The 26,878-nt window shown below is 36.7% G+C and overlaps 1 protein-coding gene across 4 annotated transcripts in view; it reads left to right on the top strand.

The window, feature by feature from the left end:
- gdpd5b (glycerophosphodiester phosphodiesterase domain containing 5b) overlaps positions 1 to 26,878 on the top strand; it is a 56,471-nt gene that overhangs the window by 5,699 nt on the left and 23,894 nt on the right. For all 4 annotated transcript variants that reach the window (XR_007925018.1, XR_007925017.1, XM_051861195.1 and 1 more), the window contains exons 2-3: positions 14,211 to 14,385; positions 26,720 to 26,823. Coding sequence is in view for 2 of the 4 variants with exons in the window: in XM_051861195.1 (XP_051717155.1) it covers positions 14,269 to 14,385; positions 26,720 to 26,823 (221 nt within the window). In the remaining 2 variants the exon portion in view is untranslated. The remainder of the gene's footprint in view (positions 1 to 14,210; positions 14,386 to 26,719; positions 26,824 to 26,878) is intronic.

Below are 26,878 nucleotides of genomic sequence, written 5' to 3'. Positions count from 1 at the left end.
CTCTGAGATGTGGCACAGAAAGGGTTAAGGCTTTGATGGCCTTCGTTTCGGCCAGAACAATGTTCCTACTGTTTCCGCATGCCTCGAATGCTTTTGTCAGGTGCTGGTTTTCCAGGGAAATGTTTCAGCACCTACTGTATGATTAAGGTTTGATCCAGAATTATTTTCTTCTCACAAGTCCACTGGACTTAATAACCAGGGGTTGTTGCAGACTGCTTCATTAGGCCATTCTTGTGCTTTCAGCATTAGCATTTAGGAGGGCAGCGGGTTCAGCTGAATGGAGAACGTGCCAAGCTCAGCATCCCTCTGTTTGGAGTGAGTGAAGCCATCTGAACTCAGTATGTTTATCCTGGTTTGTTGTTCGTTTTGCTCTGTCCCTCATGTGTAGGAGGTGTTCAGTCCTTCATTTTGTTTCACATTTTTATGGCAAAGCCCACTTTTCATACAAGGTTGGCCAATGATTTTGTATTTGATTATAATTTGCATTGAGAATTGCTTTAGGAATAAAACAATAAATATCCTGTTTGAATTCCATGTTTTGATATTCCACTAATACACCCTGTTTAGGGTTAGGGTTTGCCAATATGCCAAAGAACATGCCAGATTTTTGATGCCAGTCTGAGCAAAGCCTTAAAAGGCTCTCAAAACACAACATGGGGAAAGCATGACAGAGTAAATTCTAACCAAAGATGGTCGATTGCAGGCAGTCAATTTGTTGGCTGACGAGGAATGATTACTTAAAGAGCACCACTGAGTGGTGTTATGTCTTTAGCTCCATTACTACTCTCCTGAATAAATGATGGGGCATTAAATTAACCACATTTGATCTTTCAAAAATGGCGCTGTTCCACATTAGCACAATGTGTGGGTGAGGATGGATGCCCTGTCATTTTTAAGCTTTCTGCCTGTAATTAAAACTATATTGTCTCTGATGTGCATAAATAAGCTTGTGTAAAAGATGTCAGTGAAAGAGAGAGAGATTATTTTGTTAACTGTTGTATGCATGTTGCAGTTCCAAAACCTGAGGCGAATAATGTTAATTCTAAATTAAACCTGTATATATTTCATTCATTACTGAAAAATCAATAAAATAGTTGTGTAATTTATACACTACCGTTCAAGATTTTGTAGTCTAAGTTTTTTTTAAGTCTCTTATGTTCACCATGGCATTTATTTGCTCAATTATGCAGTATGAAATATTACAATTTGAAAGAACTGTTTTATATTTAAATATATTGTAAAGTGCAGTTTATTCCTGTGATGGTAAAGCAAAATTTTCAGTAGACTTTTCTCTAGTCTTCAGTGTCACATGATCCTTTAGAAATCAGAAACAGCATTTAATTGATATAGAAAGCTTTTTTAACATTATGAATGTCTTTACTGTCACTTTTGATCATTTTAATGCATTCTTACTGAATAAAAGTAATAAAATAATAATAATAAAATATAAAAATTGTACTGACCCTAATCTTTTGAATGGTAGTGGAAATATATTATTTTACCTAATATTTGTGTGTACACTCAAGCCTTTTTTAAGCCTTTTTTTAAGATTTGAGCAATTTAATTAATAGTAATTAATTAATTAAATCAGAGTTCATGTGAGTACAGTGGTTCAATATTAATATTATAAAGCAACGAGAATATTTTTGGTGCGCCAAAAAACCAAAATAACGACTTATATAGTGATGGCCGATTTCAAAACACTGCTTCATGAAGCTTCGGAGGGTTATGAATCAGCGTGTCACTATATAAGCCGTTATTTTGTTTTTTTGGCGCACCAAAAATATTCTCGTCACTTTAGAATATTAATATTGAACCACTGTACTCACATGAACTGATTTAAATATATTTTTAGTACATTAATGGATCTTGAGAGAGGAAACATCATTGCTGGCTATGCAGGCCTCACTGAGCCATCGGATTTAAACAAAAATATCTTAATTTGCGTTCCGAAGATGAACGAAGGTCTTACGGGTGTGGAACGACATGAGGGTGTGTAATTAATGACATTATTTTCATTTTTGGGTGAACTAACCCTTTAAGATTTTTGGCTTTTGTTCCTCTACTGTCTCTCTTTTTTCCCCCAAATGGCACCACATGCTGATTTTAATTAGTGCCAGTGAGTAACTAAAAATGCCTGAGTACACAGACACAGCCCAGCTCTCATCGGTGGCATTTTAAATAATAGACTGTCTCCAGTCAGGGAGGAAGGAGGCATCTGTAACACTATATTGCTACCCTTATAATTACACTGATGAGCATTTAACACTGTAAAATGTAGTTAGTCTGTGAAAAGTGCTTCGTGTCACTTATCACAACTTCTAAATAATGCCTAGTTTTAACTGAGTCTGGTTTAGGGTACTTAATTTTCCTTTCTGAAACTAGATGTCAGATAAATTAGTTGTACTCATATTTAATAGCTAGTAATTGCCCTTCCTTTTCCTTTTCCTTTTTCCTTTTTTTTTTTACTGTTTATGGCATTTTAATTAGGGCCAGTGAATAATTGTCTTTGTTTTTTAAAAAAGTCACTGTGTCCTGACAGTGAATGTTTCTTCTAAAAAGACATCAAGTGGAAAAATGACAGCATCTAACGTCCATGTTCAAGGCAACAGCAGGTTATACAGTAGAGGAAAGGAACTATATTTAACTCAAATCTATTACAGTGTCTTCGATCAGTTAGAACAAGGTCTTCCTTTAGATGCTCATTACTCAGCGTTCTGCTGACTGGCCTTTTTTTTGTCCATTGAAGATGTCCTCTCCTTGTCCTGTCCTGAGAGACATGACGGAAACTGTTTGCTTGAACTCTCCACCCAAGAGGACAGAGACTCAGTGAGTGAAAAATGAATAAGGAAACTCATCGGACATGTGACCCAGTTCACACCCTCAACAATTCTGAAGCGGTTTATCATGATTATGATAGATGTCATGGTATGACAGTCTATTAGTCATTTACTAGTAGGAAATGAGGGACTTGCTTATTTGTTTTTGATTGCTATGTGTCCCGAAACCAGCTTTTGATTCATTTAGATGGCAGAGACTGATTAAAAAAACTGCTGATTTAATTTGCTTTTTTCCCACTTTTAAAATACATTCTTGTTAAACTCTTATATAAGAAATAAATGGATTTCTTACAGTCAGGTGGTTTGTCTTGTTTATCTTATTTGTACTTGATTAGCTTAAAGTCGGCATTTAACGGAAGTTAGGATAGTCTTTTCTTCACTCTTACAACATATATCTGATTGAAGCGGCTTCTCAAACAAGAAAAAATGTAGGGCGGGATCGTTGGATCTTTGTCATTTACTATTGCTGCGATCTCATGTGAGTGTCAGATTTTCCTCCCACAGTCCATTGCAACATAGAAAACAATTGACTGTTCGCAAAGACCCGCCCCCTTTAGTTACTGTTGCTATGTCCGACAAGCCATGCCGATCTCTCACCACACATCATGTTCTCACACAGTGAAAAATACATCATGGAGCAAAGAGGACAGGTTACTTATGATATGAAACAAAGTCTCAAATTTCAAATATTGTAATTTTTAAAGAAGTTTAAACAATAAATACCGTTTTGTGGCTCTTTAATGTGTCGTGACAGCGCCTCAGTTCAAGCGGCTCGTGAACCAATCATCTCTTCCTACTAGTTCATTTATAGCATCAAATAAACATGAATGAACATTAGAAGGAATGTTGTTTCAACCGTGGAAAGACGTGAGTACACAATTTTTCAAGTTCAAGTCCACCAACGTTAATCTACTAACTCCCCTGACTGCTTTGTCTGACATAACAGCAGATTCGGCGTTATGATTGGTTAGATCGCCTGTCAATCAAACTCCTGGCGAAGGGTCAATTTGCCGGCTTAGATACTAAAAAATAGGTATATATGTTGCCAATGGTGTAACATACAGTTCAGCTATAATTATAAAAAAAATATTGGACACTTTGTGCCGCATTTGAACAATTGGAATGAAGTATTCCAAAGATCTGTATAATTAATCTAATTTTTTTAATTTAATAGGGAAACAGACAGTTTATTTTTGCTAAAGTCCCATTATTGTGCAAAGCCAATCAATAAATATTACATTAATTTTTACCTGCACTAGCAATTTTTTTCAAAATAAATAAGCATGTCAGAAATAAAGCATTTGATTTGGAATGTGCCATAGCTTCATTCTTACCCCTGTTTTACGGTGCTCACAAATTATGTTAGACCCGGCCATGACATTATGACTTGGAGAGGTCCATTGTTTTCTTGACAGTATGAAGAATTATGGCCTCTCCTCTCTTTCATACAATTTAATTGTGGTCACATTTATGCTTTCTGGTAGTGTAGATTGCAATCCTCATGCATTTTCTTTGGGCTCATTTCATATCTTGACATGTCACTTTAATAGTTGTCTAAAGTTTCACAAGCAACATATTTTGCTATCACATAAACATTTTTCATTGCAATATTTGTGTCATGAGCCCTAATAAGTTTATAAAATACTGCGGTGTAATGTTGTGCTATGTTGGCATTTTGGACGCTCTGAATTAAAAGATCTCCACATCAGCGTTTTGCCATGCTCATTAGAATTCTGAGCGAACTGTGCTCTGTAAAGTTGGCACGTTTCTTCACAAGAGAATCCTTCGACAAAAAAGATTGACGTATGAAATCAATCAAACTTGGAGTTTTTGTCAATTTCTGTCATCATTTCAGAATAATTGGACTTAAACTGTTTTTCCATAAATAATATAGCATCCAAGAATATTTTCAAAAAAGCTCTTGCAGTCAGTGCACATAACTGTGTGTACCTACCACCAAAAAGTACCAAACACCAAAGGCAGATTTGACATGAATGAATTGAATAAATGAAACGCTACAAAGCTGCAGGTAAATGTGGCCGAAATCCGTTTTTTTTTTTTATCATATGTGAGTGTGACTCAGATCTGTTTTTCTCATGACAGTGTGAACAGCACAAACCACATGGAATCTGATCTTGTCAATTCCGATTTATACCACTTTGATATGTGGTCCTAAATCCGATACAGGTCAGATGTTTTGCAATGCAACCTCAGTCTGAACAGTCAAATTCTACATCACTCTAGATCAACATTCGTCACAATTCTGTGCTCATGGGAGTTACTTCAAAGCTTTTACATACCCAAAATTGTCAAGACAGTTGCGAAAGGTAGTCAGTGAAGGACAGTGTGTCAAATCTTATAAGTATTACAGTGACAGCTCTAGATACAAGCAAAACATGAGGGCTCATATCATGAATATTTAAAAACTCTGCTCTCTTTTTTCACATCCTCATCTTTGTTTTTTTAAATTGCCTGCGCATAAACTTGTTGGCTTCTGCGGCAAATCACACTATGAATAAACACATAATCGTTTACTTTAATGTCCTCCATGTTTACTTCCTTATGACAGCGTGCTGTGTGATGTCTTTTTATTGTTCTTTTGCGCATGCTGGTCAGTCCAGGAACATGATCTGTTCACCCTGGAAGTTGATATTGGCCACATTTACAACAACAATGTGAACAGCTATACAAAAAAATCGGATCTGAGCAATAAATCAGAATTGAGCATTAAAGGGGACCTATAATGCCCATTTTACAAGATGTTATAGAAGTCTCTGGTGTCACATTGTCTGAAGTTTTATCTAAATAACCCACAGTTCATTCATTAGAGCTTGTCAAATTTGCCCCTATTTGGGTGTGAGTAAAAAAACGCCGTTTTTGTGTGTGTCCCTTTAAATGCAAAAGAGCTGCTGCTCCCGTTCTGCTTTCAAAAAGAGGGCGGAGCTTTAACAGCTCACGCTTCGGTTGCTCAACAACAAAACTGGAGAATCTTATGCAGCCAAAATGATGATCGTCAGTAACGGTGTTCAGCCTTACATTGTTCAAACCGGAGTCGGACTCAGGAAGAAGTTACAACTTTTAGAATGCAACTAGACGTTTCTGAATGGTTAGTGGATAAATGTATGTAGTTGCTGTGGTGTTGATTCATGTGCCGTCATGTTAATCTTTTGTGCAAATCCAGCGTTGAATTGACCCTCGTTTGTGAAGCGTTAAATGATGGCATGGTAACAACACTCTTCTACAACAACTGTTCCTCTTCTCTAAAGCAGCCCAACATGGCCTCGCATGTTCCTGGGGGCAAGGTAGAATCCGGGAAGAAGCTCATTGAAGTCCCTACTAGCCGTCTGTTGTAGTCCTTAAAAAGCAATTTCTCTAAAAGAAAATATCTCCCTTTGCATGACCTTTAAGCATTGTAACTTTGCAGATGTTGTTTATGACCTAACAGCAACGTTACACACTAACTAAAGTTAAAAAATGGAAATCATAATCAACCACCCCTTTAAAGCCCGGGATACACTGCACGATATTTGGATGTCCCATACGAAAGATTGCCATCGTGAAACAATCGTGGCGATTTCGGTGATCGTGGCTCTTTATCGGTGGTCCTATGTCGTACAGTGAGAGAGGTTCAAAGACGGCTGTTTTCCCGGTCTTGCGACCTTGATTTATCTTGCTGTCTTTTTTTTTTTTTTTTTCCTGAAGTTGCAAAACTCTTGGTCTTATTATGTGTTTGGAGACTAAACTATACTGGATGAATTTCAATCTCTTGAGGGAAGATTTATCTATTAGTCCTTGAGAAATATGGTTGTTATAAAAGTCAAAGCAGAGTAAAACTTTTTGATTGGCAAAAGTAGCATACATTGCACAACCACAAAAGCTGTATGCATCCTTTTCGGTTTGTTCAATAGGCTCATTTTCTCAAACAATATTCTAAGAAACAACCTCCACCACCCCAAATATTATTTCACCTCCAGCCGCAGCAGCTCTGCTGGTCTTCTGCCACTCAGACCCTGTCTGTGTTTATTTAGGTGGGCTGTGGAAGAGGTCAAGTCCGAACTGTTTGTGGTCTTTGTAAATTCCAGCCTGAAGTGTTTTAAAAAGAGGCTGTGAGTGTCTAATCTGTGAGGTTACATTCACTCCCTCGTTGTAAGGGAGTATTTTAACTCAGGCTTTGTGCAAGGTATTTGGCAGTTTTGCGCAAACAGATGGCGACTGGAATATCTTTTAGTTGTTATAGAGAGAGCGAGTAGGGGGGCTGCTGACACAGCATTGGAACACTTCCATTTAGGAGGGAGTCAGACATAAACAACCTGCTAATATGAGTCAGGCCATGGCAAAGCCTGTATCATCTTCATCACCACCCCTCCATTTAGTAAAAACAACATGTTTTAGACTAGACACATGATTTCGACTAGTTAGATGCCAGCCTAGTGTAACTGTTTTTTTGTTACTGTTTTCAAACTGAATCCTAATGCCAATCAGTGTTATTTTCTGTAGCAACAGTAAGACACAAATGGTGTCTGTGGATAATAAGTAGTACGAAATATTCCCTTTAAGCATCAGTTACTCTGAACATCTGAACTGGAACAAATTGCTCCTTAAAGAATAATTTACCTGATACACATGAAGAAAAGGTTAAGAAAGCAATTTGTCTCCTCCTGTGGAAAAATGCAACACCTTTGTCCTGCAAATCGATCAGATTTGACATCTTACCATGAATAAAAATGAAATATCTTCAACCTTTCCCTAAGGCAAAGAGGTGATTGTTATCATTTTCTACAATTGTCTCTTCACTTGTCGAGGACAGATGGTGATTTGTAGCGTATCAGTTTGAGGAGCCCTTGATTGCCTGCGATTACTTTGAATGCCTCACCAAATTGACCGTGATACAGTGACATCTTAAAAATAACCCCGGGTCTTGATTAGTTTGTCACCAGGCTGTAAACAGTTTAACCTGCTTGACTTTTGCTTAGTATAACCAGTACTTTGACTTAAGTATATAGTAAACATGTTTAAGATATAGTAGACTGACTCACAGTGGTGGACATTTCTCCCTAATTTTACGGTCACATTTGCCGTTGTTCGGCGACTTTCGCAGACAAAATCCAGTCATTTTAATAGGAATCCTCATGATTGGGAATTTTGCATCAGGGGGAAAAAGTTACCTATGCAGACTTTACAACGGGTTTATGTTCATGGATTTGCCCCACTGAATGACAAAAAGCTGCTTGAAAGTGACTTTTCTGTGAGCTGTGCTTCATACATTACTACACTATTGACAATAAACAATGGCCCTTTTTTGCCACAAAATTTTGCCAAAATATTACTAATGTGGCCGCACCTTAAGGCTCTTGAGACTGTCAATGATATACTGGCTCTTTTTGCCATGGGAGGTTCCTTTTAACTCAAGCTTTCCCTTCTAACTCTAATCTGAGATTCAAACTGCTGAACCGTTTCCCTTAATGGAGGCTGTTTTTCACTGTTTTCTGGCAATAGGAAATGAAGCAGCAGAAAAGGAGAATATTGTTCCGAAACTCTCTCACCCATGACAGAGCCCTAAAAGTATGGCGCAAGAGTCAACTAGAGGTTTCAGGGCCCGATGATGAGAGTTTTGTGCCAGTGACTCTTGCTTACGTTCTTTGGGTGTATTTTTATGTTGCACATGTAAACATTTGGTTTTCTGTGATGTATTGAACATTGCTGATGTGAATTCTGTTGATTTCAACATGTCATTATGCTAAAATTATTTAGCTGGCTGACGCAGATGAAACTCTGTTGAAATTGCAAGAATGACGGTCTTGAAAATATAAGTCAGAGGGCAAATCTAAACAAATCAGCCATCAGCAAAAGTGTTTATGAACTTTTTATTTTTTCCACAATCTATTTCTTTCTGACTCAGTTCTAAAAGAATATAGGCTATATACAGAGCTGGGTAGATTACTTATGAATTGTAATCATATAATCTCTTAAGCCACGTACACACTGTAAGTTTCATGAGTGACAACTGCATTTAAATGCGGGAGTGAATCCCCTAAATTATCGTTACATGTGTGTACGGAACAGGACTCACTCTCGAAAATGCGATGATTGACAGCTTGGAAACCATAGCGACGTTCTGGCGTCTCTCGTGTTTGGTATCCATTATTGTGACCAAAGTAATATTACAGTGACAAAACACTCGTTATTTTCAGCAATTTAACTAAACACACTAACACATTCGACGGAGGCGTCGTGTTTTGTTAATGCTTGTACAGCCTGTTTCACACAGAGCGCTCTTTGTGTGTTGCCATGATCACTCATTATAAACGTTTTTGGGCTTGTTGTTTAAGCTCGTCTCATAAAGCGAACGGGTTTATTGAGTTATTAAAGTGAGCAGACATGAATCGTGATATTTTGCTCTTTTTTCAGCATAAAGCATTTGGATTTATTTAGGTTTATTATGGGCTTATTCTTGTTCACTGGTTTTTCTAGCAAGATCTAGTAACTCGAATGAGAAAAGGCTTGTGCTTTCCCTGTGATTCATCGCGCATACAGAAGAAAGACACATTTCCGACGAAGGATAAAAAACGTCATTAACAACTAGTTGTTCAGTTCGGTTCCGTACACACTGCATAGAATTTCTGTAAATGCGGTTGTCACTACCTGTATTTTTCGGGAGTTAATTCGGTTGTAGAATGCAGTTGTCACTCTCGTATTTTTCTGAACTGTGTGTGTACAGAACACGATTAAGCACTAAAAGGTGAACTGACAACCGAATTTAGCTGCAGTGTGTACGTGGCCTTAGATTACACATTTTTGGTAACGTAATCCGACTACTTTTGGATTACATTTAGATTACTTTTGTGCTAACCCCTATTTGATGTCACATATATTGTAGGATAATCTTGTACTATTTTGACAGATACAAAGAAAAAATATATTCCAAAAAATATATTCTGTTGACCAACAAGTACCTCAACAGATTCTTTTTAAAGTGCAATGTATGGACAGTTAATACTTCAAAATACTAACACTAATGTAATGTAATGTATGTTAGTGTTTGCTGATAGTAACACTGAATAAAACAAAATCACATCTTATGATTTTAAAGCATATTTACTTAAAATTAAGTAAATTTAGAAAACCGCAACATTACAAAAACAAATATTCTTTTTGTTGTTGATTTCTGTGCACGATTCCACACCCCTCCCCCTCACCGCCGGAAAAACTCGAAGAATCACGAACGTATATAAGCGGCAGGTTTATTATGAAAAAAAATATAAATGTTAAAAAAATGAACAATTAGGAATCAATGAATTGTGAACAACTTACTGCCATTGTGTAAGTAATATGTAATCATGTAATCCATAAAAAAGTAACTGTAGTCTGATTACGAGTATTTTAAAAAGTAGTTTACTCTAATTACAAGTACTTGATTTTTGGAATCTGATTACGTAATCCAGATTACATGTAATCCATTACTACCCAGCTCTGGCTATATATATATGAGGATTATGAGAAAGCTGGGTGTGTGACTTTGTCAGACATTTTATGCTGAAATCATTAGTGCTGTTGGGGTGACATCATAGTACATACATACCGTATTTTTCTGGAATATTATTTTTAATCATCTTAAACGTGCTGTGACTTATATTCCAAAGCATAGAGTGCAACTTCTGTGTTTTTTTCCCTCCCTTAACTATACAATTTTTACTCGGTACAACTAATAATCAGGTGCAACTTCCGGGAAATACGGTAGACTTCATAGAGGAAATACACAATTTCTCTGACAATGTCTGAAAGTGAATCATTGGTTCTTCCCAAGTGTTTACCTTCTCCCTTTCACCTGATAATTAAGTGAACTGGTGACCTGGCAGAAAGTTGATATAAAGAGACAGCAGAGTTTTGCGCTGCAATGTGACTTCACCGGGGTGTTGTGTAATAGCATGTTTTCCCTTTCTGAGGGTTCTTTTGAGACACAGAACAGCTGACGGCTGCATTTCATCTCCAGTTCATAACAACAGTGACTAATCCTAATTATTTTAACCTCCATGCTAATTTATTGAGCAGTCTAAATCCTGGATGAATAAATACATGATGATTAATTCTTCTTTAGTATATATTAAATGGTTCATTCTAGATGTATCCTCTCCCGCAAATATTAAACATGTAAAATGTTGATGTAAAAAGACTTTCAGCCGTGTCTGGCATGACCAGATTGAATTAACCTTATAATTATCCCACCTGTTAAATTACCGTTCCCCTTCTAAATTTTTCACACACACAGCAGTAAATACATGAGATGCTTAATTATTCAGCAGTTCTCCAAAATAGATTCTCTTCTCTGCATGGGAGTGCAAGAATAATTGCTTTCTTTACAATTAACTAACACTGACAGCTAATTTACAGTAATGAACACGGGGGAAACATTTGAAGCTCATTTTGGTTATGAAAGAAGTCTTCATAAGTCTCATATTTCATTCTTCCTTGTGCAAGCTGAGCTTTTTAATATAATTTTTCATATTTAACTCCAAGGACATGGATTGTTTTTGCTAAAGCAGATTAGCTAATGCTAGCACAATAGCGTGGCCCCTTCATCGTAACCCCTTTGCAGATTCATCACTGTCAAAATGAGGTGACGTGACCTCTGATGTTGCCTGTTATGTTCAGTTAACCTATAGAAAAGTCTTTGCTATCATTTTCTGTGTGCATTTGCATTATTTCTGAAGCGGGTTGAGTGTTCATGCACATTCACATGAGATCTTGGTGACGCAACTAACTCCCATTGCTCTGTTGGGTCCTCTAATTACCGGATACGCCTCCCACCAATGCAATGCGTGAAAGGCTGCTGGTGGTCTCTATTCTCTGCCTGATGTCCCTGATTACTGTTTGAGTGAACTTCACAATGAATCATTTAGCAGATAAGCAGAGGAGGTACTCAGAGTTATGATATATCATGCTTATAAATATGTTGAGAGGCAGCCTGTGTGTGTAATGTGCAGTACTGTTTAAATTTTCAAAAGTTTGGGGTTGGTAAGACTTTTAAATCTCTTTTGCTCACGAAGGCTGCACTTATTTGATCAACAGTAATATTGTGAAATGTTACAATTTCAATTTTAATACATTTTAAATTGTAATTTATTCCTGTGATGGCAAAGCGGAATTTTTAGCAGCCGTTACTCCAGTCTTAATAGTCACTCGATCCTTCAGGAATCATTCTAATATGCTGATTTTGGTCATAGGAAACATTATCAATGTAATAAAAAGAGCTGCGCTGCTTAATATTTGTGATATTTTTCAAAATTCTTTGTTGAAAAAAGTTCAAAAGAACAGCATTTGTTTGAAATAGAACATTTTTAACAGTGTAAAAGTCTCTACACTGCAAAAAATGCTTAGTATTTTTGTCTTGTTTCCAGTCCAAATAACAAAAAAAAAAAAAATTCTTAAATCAATATGTATTTACCAAAGTAGTAAAATTCTTATAAGATATTATGTCTTGTTTTCTGGGGAAAAATTAAGTGAGTTTTGCTTAAAACAAGCAAAATTATCTGCCAATGGGGTAAGAAAAATAATCTTGTTTCTGTTTGAATTAAGATTATTTTTCTTACCCCATTGGCAGATAATTTTGCTTGTTTTATTTTGATTTATTTCCCCAGAAAACAAGACATAATATCTTATGTCATTTTACTCATCAAGTAAATGCATCTTGATTTAGGAATTTTTAGATATTTGGACTGGAAACAAGATAAAAATACTAAGTAAGAAAGCATTTTTTTTGCAGTACTGTCAATTTTATGCATATTTGCTGAATAAAATGATTAATTTCTTTCAAAAACATTAAAAATCTTACTGACCCCAAACTGTTGAAGGGTACTGTAAACATAGTTTCTTAAACATATAAACTGTTTTAGCAGATTTGTAGCTGAAATCCAAAAATGTACAACATTGAAAGTACTTCTCTGTCAGCATTTTTTAAATGCTTGGATTTGTGTAAATGAAAAAGCTGTCTCATTAGATGACAGTGTTTTGGCTGATGCCAGTGCCTCACAGGCTTCCCTGATAAGGATTCAGAGGCTTAGTACCTCGCTCTCAGAGGCCGATAAGCAGTGGAAAATCTCTGGGCTGAAGCTGCAAGAATGTGAATTTATTCTCTTGGGTAATTCAGTGATGATTACTACGGGCACAGCGCCGATCTAGTGCCTGACACACATGAACGTGGGAGCGGTTGAGGGTCCACAGACAGAAAGCAGTGTGAAAGAAGTCTCTTATATTCACCAAGGCTGCATTTATTTGATCAAACATGCAGTAAAAACAGTAATATTGTGAAATATTATTACAATTTAGAATGACAGCTTTCTTATTTGATATGTATGTTATTCCTGTGGTGACAAAGCTAAATTTTCAGCATCATTACTCCAGTGTTCAGTGTAACATGACCCTTCAGAAATCATTCTAATATGTTTATTTGGTGCTCAAGAAACATTTCTTCTTCTTCTTCTTCTTCTTCTTCTTCTTATTATTATTATTATTACCCATGTTAAAAAGTTGTGTTGCTTAATATTTTAGTGGAAACCATAGCTGTGTTTCCACTGAAATTACCCGGAACAATTTGTCCCAGGAACTTTTCCCGCCAGACCTGTTGCTGTCTGCATTCCCATCACGTTCTAAAGTAGCGTGAAGATTAGTCCGGTGACGTAGGACTGAACACAACTTTCCAGTTCCAGCTGTATTTTGTCCTCCGCATATAATAAAGCTTGGGGAGGATTTTGTCCTCCTCTGGAGTCAACCAATCAGCATGTTCTTCGCCCAAGTCCCACCCCCAAAAGTTCCTGAACTTGAAAAAGTATTACCTCGCGAGCAGGGACTTTCTGAGAGGGCTTTTTTTCCCTGGAACTTCATTTAGACCCTGGTCCCTGCGGTCCAAACACACCCCAAAGTCCCTAGTTCCTGGGGAAAGTTCCTGCGGTGGAAACGCGGCTCATGATTTTTTCAAGATTCTTTGATGAATAGAAAGTTCAAAAGAGCAGCATTTATTTGAAATGGAATCTTTTGTAACAGTATAAATGTTTTTTAATTCATTCTTGCTGAGTAAAAGCATTAATTTCTTTTAAATAAAAACGTCTTATTGACCCCAAACTTTTGAAGTGTAGATTTCAACAACTTTAATAAGCACAAACTGAACTGTAATGGTCAGTTTTAAGAATTATGGATCTACATTATTTAGAGGACCTGGAATGGCATTGATCAGTGACAATGTTGGATATAGACTCTCAGTTCTCCACTCCTCCCCTCATATGATTTATGGATGTGTCAGCCATTTGAAGTGTCACATGGTTCTAATGCTAATCTACTGTTTGCTTTATGCAGTACTCTGTGTGTGTCTTCCTGCAGGGTCCTTGGCGGTCAGTGGGATGATAGTGAGGTGGGTTGGAGTCAGGATTGAAGGAGCATGGTGAAGCACCAACCGTTACAGGTCTATGAGAGACAGCTGTGTTTGTCATGTCTAACCGGAATATACGGCTGCCGCTGGAAACGCTACCAGCGGTCACATGATGACACTACCAAGGTGAGTTACCCCGTCTCCAAGCCATCTGGCTGTGATTTGAAGACTTTATTAAAGCTCAAATCCCACAGCTAAAATTTAAGATGTCTCATTTTAGTTCATCGCACGTATGTTATTTGACCTGAGTGTTTTTGCAAGCAGTTTTGATGTGGTTTTTCGGAACAGATTCCAACAAGTGCACCAACAGTGCTTAAGGCATGTTCACACTGCCCCAACAAATGGCACCGTTTCAAACAAGCTAACGTTGGTTTTTCTGAGTAATTTCATTCTGTTAGTACTTGAAGACTGGTTCAAAACAAATAAAGAGTCTTTTTAACCGATTTGTTTAAAAGAACCAACCCAAAAGAGTCAGAATCACATGTGGTTCATTCACGAATCAGACTGATCGTGACATGTTTGTTGTTGTGTGGTGTCCTTTAGAAAACAGCGTAGGTTCATAATGTTTAAGTAACGACCTAAACATAACAGATTGTTTTGAAAGTGTAATAGGTTAACTGGGATTGGAAATTAATAAGGTCACATGATGAGTCATAGTTTCCAAGAAAACCTTTTTGAGAAGATCAAAGTTCAGATTAGTCAAGGGTCACTGTGCAGCATGGGGTCAGGTCAGAAATTCGTTGGCTGATAGTAAACTCTGTGTTCTCTTGTGTTCTTTATCTGTCACCCAGACTAGTGTGTCACTATCTTTGTTTTGTGCATAGACATAGGTGATGTAGTGTCAATACAAGCTTATTAAGAAACTCTAGGTCATTAAGAGGTCAAATTCGAAACAGCTTGCCAAAGCGAACTTTCTGGAAAGTTCAACAAGCGTGCAACATTTTTACATATTCATCTAAGCGTCGCTCTCAGCAGTGTGGGCGGCGCCAAATGTTCAATTACAGTATATCGCTGCACACGTATTTTGAACTTCGTTTTACCCCTAAATGAAGAATGGGCCTATATCAGGGCCTTTGGTCGACTAGAAGAGGCTTAGTTGACCAAGATTTTATTAGTCGGTTAGTCGCAAAAAAAAAAAAAAAAAACTTCACTCGAAGTGGCGAAGTCGTTAACTGCGGTTCCTTGTGATAATTACAGTATGTCAGGCAGAAAATCCAAACGTTCGCCTATCATCCATCAACCTCAAATTATCATTTAAAACATGTAAGTAATAGCAACTTTACATGGCTGCTTGTGTTAACTGAGATAAATGTACGCTATTATATATCCAAGTGTTCATGCAGCGTGTGGAAGGCAGCTAAAGTATAGCGCGCTTTACTGTACAACATGGAGGTGCTGGCGCGATCACTTGCATTTTTTCCAACTTAAAAATATTTTTTGTCATACAGATAAGAGTAAAACATCATTCCGAACTGTAAAGGGTCTACTAATAACAACAAAATGTTATGCTTTTGTAAAATAAAGAAAACAATCAGGATGCGCTTTCTGCAGTTTCGGTCTCCCTGAACAGCAGCGCGTCACATAAATGAACCGAAACTCAGCGTTTAAGTTGCTTGCCTCACAGACATTAGAAATATATCTATAGAAAGCTTGAATCGTCTGCTTTTAAATGAACCAATTCGAATTGAAAACAAATACTCTCTGATTATTTAGTCTGTATGAAAGGTGCATTTCTCTCTGTTGGTGCGTTCACTACTGAGGAGATGACGAGTCAGCATCGTCAACTTCATCTTTGCTGCCAACACTGACTCAGAAAACACTAGTTTATTAATAAACAATTTAAATGTTATTTTATAATAATAAACTTATATAAACTTGCTATTTTTCCGACACAATCATAATCATTACTTTTGCCAGTGCTTTGCAGCTCTCTTGAGCACAAGGCATATATTCCCCCCCACCCCCAGTATATTATATAATTTAATTAATATAAACCTGCGATTCGTCGACTAATGGATTAAATTAATGACTACTAGTCGACTAGAAAAATCTTTAGTCGTTGGCAGCCCTATACTGTATACATGTGAAGTAACCAGACTAATGAGCCTTATTTAGTAAAAAAAAAAAAAAAAAAAAATCAGATGGAACCTGCCATTTAGATTTCATAAGGCTTACTGATTGTAATATATTAGTAGATGTTCTAGAAATTGATTTATTTTACAAGCTAATATTAGTCATAGAGGATTAAAACATCACATTAGGAATCACATTAATCATAATCCTTTTGTTTGGGGTCTTTTGATTGGGGTTTGCTCACGTCTGCTTCAATAGAGTCAAGTATAAGTAAGTAACGATCAGTCTCTTATGCGTCAAAGCACTTTTTGTCTAGGATACCGCTTCCATGAAGTTAATTAAAGGACATGCGCTGAGCATCAGGGGAATTGTGATGTTATTTATGTGTGTTGAAAGAGCTGGCTCTAGACTGCCAACAAAATGGTATTGTCCTCGTTGTCTAATGCAGTGACGAGGCCAAGAGTCCATAAGGGGGATGTTCTGCTTTAGTAAAACAAGATTTTAATCAAAACATTGCAGGTCTGTATAACTTTTACGTTAGCGGAATAGGGACCGCGTCAAGGGAACGCGTGCCCTTTCATGTTGGACGTACCCTTTGATTTGCCTCTATAAGTGTTACACTAATAAACATCCTCTAGTTTTTTCCTTTCCCCTGATCTCTCTAAGGACTTTCTGTAGCTCAAAAACACACAAGTGTTAGTAGAAAACCTATAACCCTGCCTTTTCATGCAAGTTTTTTTTTTTTTTTTTTAATTAAGCAAATCAAATATTCAAAACTCCTTGGAGGTGCATCTATTAAATGTTTGCTTTCCTTCAGAGAGAGTTTTGCCTTTGAGCATTTCTGTTTTCAGTTGTGTACTCTGTAAAGGTCCCTGTGGGAGAAGAGAGTTGGGACACAATTGCTTGTCAGAGAATCGGGATGTAAGATTAGACGAAAGCGAAAGGAGAAGACTTTGTGTTGAAAATCACTGACACAGATTTTGACCGTGGTCATGTTGCTGAGAGAAGCAGGAGAGATGGTTGTCAGAGAAACCAAGATAAAGTTGGAGTCTTATCAGTACAGATGCATGTCGATAATGAAAGGAGGAGCGTCAAATGGCACCAGGGAAACTACATATTTGTCTAAGGAATCTGTCTGGGAGTAAGTTTGATAATCATTTGCAAACTTCATGTCCTTTTTAAGTATATAATTTGTTATTGGTTCTTACTTCTATTATAGACATGACACATTCGTCAAATAATGCAGGATAAATTCCAGTTGATCTGACTTTGAAGTTTTTTTGTTTTTGTTTTTTGCCAGGGTGATTAAAAAAAAAAATGGGTGAAAGAATCCCATAGACTTACAACGAAGGATTTGAGACCTGTTCATGGACCAAAATATCGTAGAGACTTCCCAGAAGAACCTAGAAATTGCATAGCAACATGCTAAAACCCTTCCAATAAATTGTAATTAATATAATTGTAAAGTAAGTGTAATGTGTTTGTGTATATATGTATGTATGAATGTATATATAGTGACCGCCTAAAAAAACGCTGTTTGGATTTAAATAGGCAAATACTTAAAGGATTAGTTCACTCCAGAATTAAAATTTCCTGATAATTTACTCACCCCCACATCATCCAAGATGTTCATGTCTTTTTTTCTTCAGTCAAAAAGAAATTAAGGTTTTGGAGGAAAACATTCCAGGATTTTTCTCCATATAGTGGACTTCAATGGGAACCAACAGGTTGAAGGTCCAAATTACAGTTTCAGTGCAGCTTCAAAGCTGTATTTTATTGTCATTGTATTGTATCTATCCAAAAACATTGCCTTACCATGGTACCACCATCATGGTAGGGGCATGAGCTTGCTTTTTAACTTGTTTTTTGGATTCAGAACATAGTGTGACACAACCAGATGAAGATGTGCATTGCACATCTCCAATTAGTGTGCAATTGGATCAATGCCTAATACAATAAAATTAGCAAAAAGGGAGCAGATATACATTTCCATTTTTTTTCCACAAAAAGGAGACTAAGCCATTGCTCTGGTTTCCTGTTGTTCTCTGGCTCTCAGATACTTGTACTGTGCTGTCAGCGATTTCGGCTCAGTCTTGACTGTCCGTAGTGGGAGGCCTGACCCTGTCCACAGAAACAGCCAGTTCAGCTGTCTGTAAGCTGTAGAGAGAGATAGAATGGTGTCAGTTCTCAATGAATGCAGCTAATGTAGTTTCCTGTCACTTTTTAAATGAAACAGGATATGATTTTTTTTACTCATACATAAGAATTTGACCTTTGTCCCATCTTGCCACAGTTGATCGCTTCAGAGCCCAGCTCTCACCCTAATATGACACACTAAACTCTAGGATGTGAGGTCTGGGATGATGCAAAGTGCATCTATTTTTCATGATTCCAGAGTCAATCTGAGGAATCACTGGAGCGGTGAGATTCCATGTGACATTTCAAATTCAATACAAAAGCTTCGTGATTTAACCCCAGAACAGTATGGCGTATAGGGATCTAATACGTATAATACGTAGTTCTGTTGAATTATTCTATATGAAGCCTGTCTGTGTGTCTGTGTGTGTGCGTGTGTGTGTGTGTGTGTGTGTGTATGTGAGAAATGTGTGATTGTCTCCTGTTTAAGCTGTAAGCTGTGCTCCACTGAAAACAGATCCCTCCTCAGTAATAATTGAGAGTTTTTCCATTTACGCATCCCAACACAAAGAACACGTGAATAGGAGTATCCTTTTCTCCCATGGGCCCCTGCATGGTCTGTACACAATACCAGCAGCGGCCGGCATGTAGTGGATTAGCTGTGATCAGTTATATACAGTGTTGGATAAGTTACTCTAAAAAAGTAATTAATTACTAGCTACTAATTACTACTTCAACAGTATGATTAGATTAATGTACTAATTACTCTCTCTAAAAAGTATTGCATTACTTATTAATAATTACTTTCTAAATCCCATATCAACCTGAACCAGTTGAACAATACAAGGATAGAATATGAAACTGCTCTTCTAATTCTTTCAAATAAATTATATAAAAGTGTAAAAAAAAAATTATCCTTGAACTGACCAAAATATTTAAAGGGAGAAGGTTACATTAAAAACATTTAAAGTGAACTAATCCTTTAAAATGAAAATTACCCCATGATTTCCTCACCCTCAAGCCAGGTGTATATGACTTTCTTCTTTCTGATAAACACAATCGGAGTTATATTAATAAATATCCTGACGCATCTAAGCTTTATAATGGTAGTGAACGGGACCAATGTGTATGAAGCTGAAGAAAGTGCATCCATCCATCATAAACGTACTCCACACGGCTCTGGGGGGTTAATAAAGGCCTTCTGAAGTGAAGCGATGCATTTGTGTAAGAAAAATATCTATATCTAACAAGTTATGAAGTAAAATATCTTCCAGATTCTTCCATATTCAACTTAAGAAGAAAGTGTAATGCCTCTTGCAGTTCAAAATGCTTATGCTACATCCTACGCCTTCCGTATTCAACTTACGAAACAAGGGTAACTGTCAGTTATGCTTTTTTTCCCCTAAGTTGAATACGGAAGGCAGAAATACTGAAAATTTTTTGGGAAATTTTTCAGTATTATTTGATAAATAGAAAGTTCAAAAGTACAGCATATTATAGAAATCTTTTATAACATTTTAAGTGTCTTTACTGTCTCTTTTTTTTAAACAGTTTAATACATCCTTGCTGAATAAATGTTTTTGAAATGTTGAATTGTCTTGTTGGCTGTAACAATACTGACAGATAATAATTGTAAAAATCAACACTTTGTATTTGAGTCTTGAAGGATTTAATTGAATTCAAAGCTATTTACTACAGCCCCCGCTGCTTACATCCTCTCGGATATGCTGCCAAAACCTCTCAGGATCTACCCACTCCACACAGTTCCTCTTTTTTCCATCATTTTTTTTCCGAGAGAGGTTGACGGCTCTAACATTAGTGATTGACAGTAAAGATTAACTCACAATGTGTGGTATACATGCATCAACGACACGACAGACAACTAGTTGTTTACTTTTCTTTCATTCATTCAGCACTCATCAACTGAAATCACTCTGTCACTTTGGTTATAGAATGTATTTGCCAGTCTCTTTCATAACAAATTTGGCTATATACGTAACTATATTTAGTCACCAAACTTGACTGACAATATCCCTTTAACATCTTTCTAGTCTTGGTAAACAGAGTTCAAATACGCTTTGGTCTAGTGAAAACACTTTAGTACGCTAAAACCTTCTCCTCTTCCAGTCTGAGGACAGGGTGTCACCACAGGCATGATGCAAAGTGACAGACGGTGACTCCAGACTACAGCAGGTACAGAACCGCCACCAACTCAGCCAGAGGCCACCCAACCAATCAGTGTTTTCCTTCAGGGTGAAGACTGTCATTTCCAGTGGATTGGAAGAAACCCACAGACATGTACATGCATCTTCAGACAGCATCAGCAACAAACTGGGGCTCTTAAACTCTTGCCATCCCTCAGGAATACAGATTATGTCTGTGATTACTTTCTGTTCTCTAGACGCTGTTTTGCACGTAGTAATCTGTTCGCTGCAATGTTCTTCATTAACTTGGATTCACATGTAGGAGGACTTTGCTTTCAGATTCTCGTCACTCTTCTGCCAGTGGTGTTGCTGTCATTCAGGCTTCATGTTTACAGAAGAGAGCAGCATTTTAAATGGCTTTGATGAATTTATCTATGGGTGTGTTCTAGTGCCAGCATTTCCTACAAGGTGACCTACAATGCATGCTCTTGTCAGATTTAATCTTTCCCTGTCCATCAGCATGGAGATTATTAGGTTACAGTTATTATTTCACATTGGAGAAGAAGAGAGAAAGATGCACTGTAAACCCAATTAAGTTGGCAAAACTCAAAAAAATTTAGGCAATCGGTTACATCAATTTTTAAGTTAAGAAATTCAAAGTTTAAGTAAGTAGAACTGGCAGATTTTTATTTTGTACTCAAACATTTTAATTGTTCTTAAATTGAAATATTTGTATGTAATTCATACATTTAATTTAAAATTATTATATAATCTCAACGTAAACATTTTTATTAGTGGAAACTTAGCTAGCTATAACTATATAATACAGAAAATGCTAACTTACTAATTTGCTAACATGTTAGCAATAGCATGGTATAGCACTTGCTGAATGAGGACAGCAATATAAAACATTTTTAACATACTGCTCTCAAACCAAGCCAAAACCCATATTAACAAAAACTCTTCTAAACTAGGCAACCTGGTCTCATGGAAAGACGTACCTGTGGGAACGTTTTACAAAAATACGTACCAATACGTACATATCCCTGCAGTTTCCAACAGAAATGAACACTAGAGGCAGTAAAACAGCAAGTGCTTTTAATCATTTTCATACACAGTTACAATTACAGCGTCAGATTATGGATTATTAAAGACTTGTTTTTACGCCTCCTTGCACAATATTATTTTATGACTTCAAAACGCTTTTTACCAAAGTGCACGTTTTGTAAACGTATATATTTTGGACTTTGCATCACTTAACCAGCTCCATATGTTTCGCTTTTCTGACATAAGCTTGCTCGATAGCTCAGCTGATATGTTGTACTTAGGATGAGGAAGTACTTAGGATGAGGAAGCCTTGGGTATGAATCCGGGGAAAAACGAGTCATGGTAAAAGAGCTCAAAGATGAGAGATCAAAACAAGCTAAAACGGCAGGATTACAGATGCTTTTTATGTCACATTTGCTTTTGTTAACACTATCGGGTAGGTTTAGGTGTAGTGTTGGTGGTACGTTATTTTAAAACGTAATGGAGCACTACACTTTTAGTGCCACTCACAGGACAAATTTCAAATCAGAACGGCAGTGATTCGTATAAAAACCAACGTCATAAAAACTTACCATATTCACGTTTATCTGTTCCGGCAAAAAAATAAACACGCTCTTAGCGCCACTCAATGGACATTTTACATTGAAACTGCAGTGATATGTACGTATTGGTACGTATTTTGTGACTCGCGAAAACGTTCCCACAGGTACATTTTTCTAATGAGACCAGGCTCAAACTAGCATAACAAAACATTAATAACTACGAAATCTTCCACTTAACATTAATCTTGCACATAAAACATTATATAACACTTAATTTTAGCATTTACTCTCCCTTTCGAGTGCCATGGGCAAAGCATGCTGGGAAACAGAAATCTCAGCCCAGTTTCAGTTAAGTTCGTTTAAATTAAAAGAAATGAGTTCATAAAACTTGAAGCAACGAAACAGTTCAGTTTACTTAAAATATATACATTCTGTGAACTAGAAAGAAAAAGAAAGTGCTAAATACTCAAAGTTTGTCCTACTCAAACCAATTAATTATTTGTGTGAGTGTTACGGTTTACAGTGTGTTAAAGGGATAGTTTATCCAAAAATGCAAATTCTGTTTTTTAGGTTCCATTGACTTTCATTGTATAGACAAAAAAATACTGAGACATTTTTCCAAATGACATTTTCAAACTTTCTATGTTTCTTGGGTTAGTGAATAATTGTTGACAGAATTTAATTTTTTTTGGGTGAGATATCGCTTTAAGTATGGATTTACAGAGATCTTGCTCTTCAGTGCTTTTAAATATAGATCTGACATTTACTTCTTTGTCAAAGATGTGTTTCATGTTTAAAGTACATATTCCATTACACATTATTGACCCATAGTGTTTTTACATAACAGTTGACATCAATGGAAAAACTTTGAGTGGAAATGGAGTGTAATTTCAAATGGAAATTAGTCAGGATCACAGCATTTACATTTAGACATCCAGCATGTCTGGCTGTAACCTTCAGGCAGACACTGTCGAGCTGTAGTGAAACTACTTTCAGGACCAAAAATACCCTTATGTAAATGTCAACACTATAGTGAGAATTTACATTGCACATTCCCACTGTCTGTTCAGTAGAAATGATCCAACTAACCCATGAAGCTGTAAGCACTAGTATTATGTGGTTTATTAAACTCATTTTGCATAGTCCTTGTTATACTGCCACAGTTTAATTCCATCTGACCTAAATTTTACCTCCAATGACACTTTCTTTTCAGTTGTGTAGTCTGGTTTTTGAGACACGTATTCGAAAGGTGCTACTGTACACTTGTAAAATAGCCACTCTGTGAATAGAACGCATAGCTTTTCTTTGAACGGTTCTGCTAATGGATAATGTGACATCTATTCCAGAATAGGTCAGTCTGTAAAAAAGGGACTTGAATTTGCACCTCGCCCACCGATGGGATTTACCGCTGAGGGACTGTTATGAAAGGACGTTGTTCAGCTACTCCCCTACCTTTTCCACTTCCATTTTTCTCTCCGCTCATTTCCACCCACTGCCTCTCACATCGGGCAGCTGGCCTCCCTGTGTTCTTTGCCCTTTGCCTATGTAGACTAGATATTTAGCAGTCAGTAGGATTTTGAACTACAGTTGGTGCCTCAAGGGAGCAGATGTGTGCGGAAAATACTGTATGAATAAATGATATTATTCCAGGGCATCAAAGTCAAGGCGCTACAAGGAAAAGCTGTTTTTTTTTTTTTTTTGCTGTTTGTGGGCTTCTATCTGTCATGTTTTTTGGGCAGTGGTCCATGGTTTTTTGCTCAGGAAATGCTAAAGAAGCTAATTTTCATAATTGCAGCCAGTGCTTGGCAGATCTTAGTCTGAGATATTGTTATGCCCATATTTCAGCATCAGATAAGCCTGTTTAACTTAATGAAGATAATTAAAGGCAACCACTGTAACCATGCCATTTCGCCCCACCTTAACCAATTAGCGATAGTCCGAGGCGTTTACTTTACAGCATTAAAACTAATGTGCCATGCAAAGCTTTGCTGGGATCATTTTGAGGGGAATTGTTACTTTTGATTTTGTTTATAGAAGCGTTTCTGCGCCTGACATAACTTGTAACAATAAGACATTCAAGGTCCAGACAGTTGTAGACACTGTCTTGCACAATAAAAATTCAACTCTCCCCCCAGGAAATAGTGGAAAAATGTTAGTTTACTTTGATACTAAGTGGTGGAGTGGCACTGCCATCTCAGATCAATGGGACAGAATGAAACGAGCCCTTTTGAAAATAAGCTTTTTGAGGCTTAATGATAAGATGATATTCTTGTTTAGAGGAAACACGATTTGCCGCCCAGCGTTGCTCTGAATCCCTTCTGTTGAGTTGTCTCCTGCTTGTTGCTTATTGACCCTGATGATGTCATGGCAATCTGCTACAACCATAGCAGTGCCAAAAACACAGTAATGCATACGCTGATCTTTCAAAGTGATGTGACTTAATAAATGATAAATCTTGTGCTTAAAAAACATGGTTAGTATTGTATATTTAATTGTGCATGCTCGTTTCCCCTTGTTTTCATATGTAGATTACCTTTGCTGTCATCTAATGCTCACTTAAAGTTAATCTTTAAAAACATAACTTTAATATAATCTTTAGCTAATTAAAATTAATATTATTTTTTCATACTGTATATTATAATGTTGAACTTAGCAACTGCATAGCAACACCCTGCATCCACCCACAACCCATGTCAGTGTTAAACATTTCCGTTGTTCTCAGTCTGGTGTCATTTTTAAACTCGATGGAAAAATCATTTGGAAAAACAAAACCAGATTTGACATTTGACCGGTTTTATGGTGTGCTATTGATTTGGCACATTCAGACAGCCTGTGATGTCAGGTTTAGCAGCATTTATTTGTGTGTATTATTTTTCTGCTTAGAATTACCCATAATCCTCTTTATCCATCTATATTTAGGTGTTTTTGGATGATGGGGCTTAGGAATTAATACATGCTTACTGCTTTTTGTGAACCAAGTGGATCATTCATTTCTGAACATTTTAAAACTGTTTTCATTGCTCTGCTCCCTCATGGCAGACTATTTTTTTCATTCTTTGTGTAGTGACGAGGAGGAAGATTGACAGTTTGAGTACTTTGTGTCTCCGCTGATTTTTTAAATTTTTTTTATTGAAATAAGTGCTGTCATTCTGCATTGTCTTTATTTTGCAATGAGAGCAGAGTGAATTTCTTTATGTAACCAGGTTTTAATTAATTTATTTTTTATTTGGCCATGCTGTTCTAAAAAGTATATTTTTGTGGTTTTCATTATAGTAGGGGGTTTATACCTGTATTTGTGTTCACTTTCAGTTCATTTTCCAATGAACTGATTCTCCAGTGTGTGGGGGGGTGGGGTGGGAGGGGGCATATAATGAAAAATAATAATAATCCAAATAATGTGCAGGAATTAGAAGTTATCTGTCATATACAGAACTGACACTGAATCACCAGGGAGGATTAAGGAGGAAAACCATTAAGAAAAATTACTATGATTTGAAAATTATTGTAACATTAGTTCATTTGAACATTAAAGCATTATTTATGTCTGAATAAATGATTGTTTTATTTGTTTTTCATGGTTTATGTAATTGCACACTATCCACAAAACCAATTTTAAAGTGTGCTGTAGACAACACATTACTCTGTGAGCCAAATAAATGGTGATATTTTTAGGTTCGGACATTATTCACAGTACATTGGTTATTGTTAAGAGGTTGGCTGTGCCAGGGGTGTATATGTGCAAGTACAAAAATGTGTGGGAAGTGCCAGTGATATGCTGAAAATGAAACTCAAGAAGGTACTATCTCAAAGAAGGTATTGTTGAATACTTGTTTGTATATGTTTGAGAAATGCTAATATAAAATGCTAAATTTTATATGGAGACAAACAAATACCAGTGTGGCTGCTGTAGCTACTAGGGTAACATGATACTAAAAGAGCTCACTAAATCAGTGATATTTTCATTTCAGTCTATATTTAATCTAATAAAGTAAAATCAGTATGGGATGTTTAACAAGTCACTTCCAGTTATTAAATAGACATTGTTGAGAATACCATTAAGTGAGAAAGCATAATTTGTTAAATTATTATGTCTTAGTCTCTTAATGTCTTAGTTGAGAAAGTGAAATCTGAATTCAGGCAACAGGACGGCCCTATGTTGTACCCTGCCGAGAGCAGAACTAATGTTTCACTAATGAATCTGTGATGAAGGCAGATCTCACTATTGAAGCAGCTCTATTCAGATTAATTGAGTTTCATATGAATATGCAGTCATGTCCTGACTGAGGCATTTTGAGAACTCCATATTAAATTTCACTCAATTTTTAAACAGTGTTGACAGTATTTTGAAATACAAGTTGTTCTCCATCTAGGTCTCGAGATTATCTTTTGTCAGTTTCTCACAGTGACTGTATTGTTGCATGCTGACACCAACCTGTTTAATAATACTGATGTTGATAGACACATATTATGGAACAGATTTGTTTTAATCTCAGATTTTTCCGTGTTTTTCTGTTCCAGTGGGAGTGTTTGTGGTCCCTCATTCTCTTCTGCACTTTCTTCTTGTTACTGGTGTGGTTTTACTTCTGGTGGGAGGCCCACAATGACTACAGCGAGTTTAACTGGTGAGTAGGCCTTATAAAATCATACACTTTCATCAACATTCCCACAATCTCTGTT

Source organism: Ctenopharyngodon idella, chromosome 15 (assembly GCF_019924925.1).
Source record: "Ctenopharyngodon idella isolate HZGC_01 chromosome 15, HZGC01, whole genome shotgun sequence".
NCBI classification, from domain to species: Eukaryota; Metazoa; Chordata; class Actinopteri; order Cypriniformes; family Xenocyprididae; genus Ctenopharyngodon; species Ctenopharyngodon idella.
The sequence above is the reverse complement of the archived record's forward strand: the minus strand, read 5'-3'. Positions and strand labels throughout refer to the sequence as shown.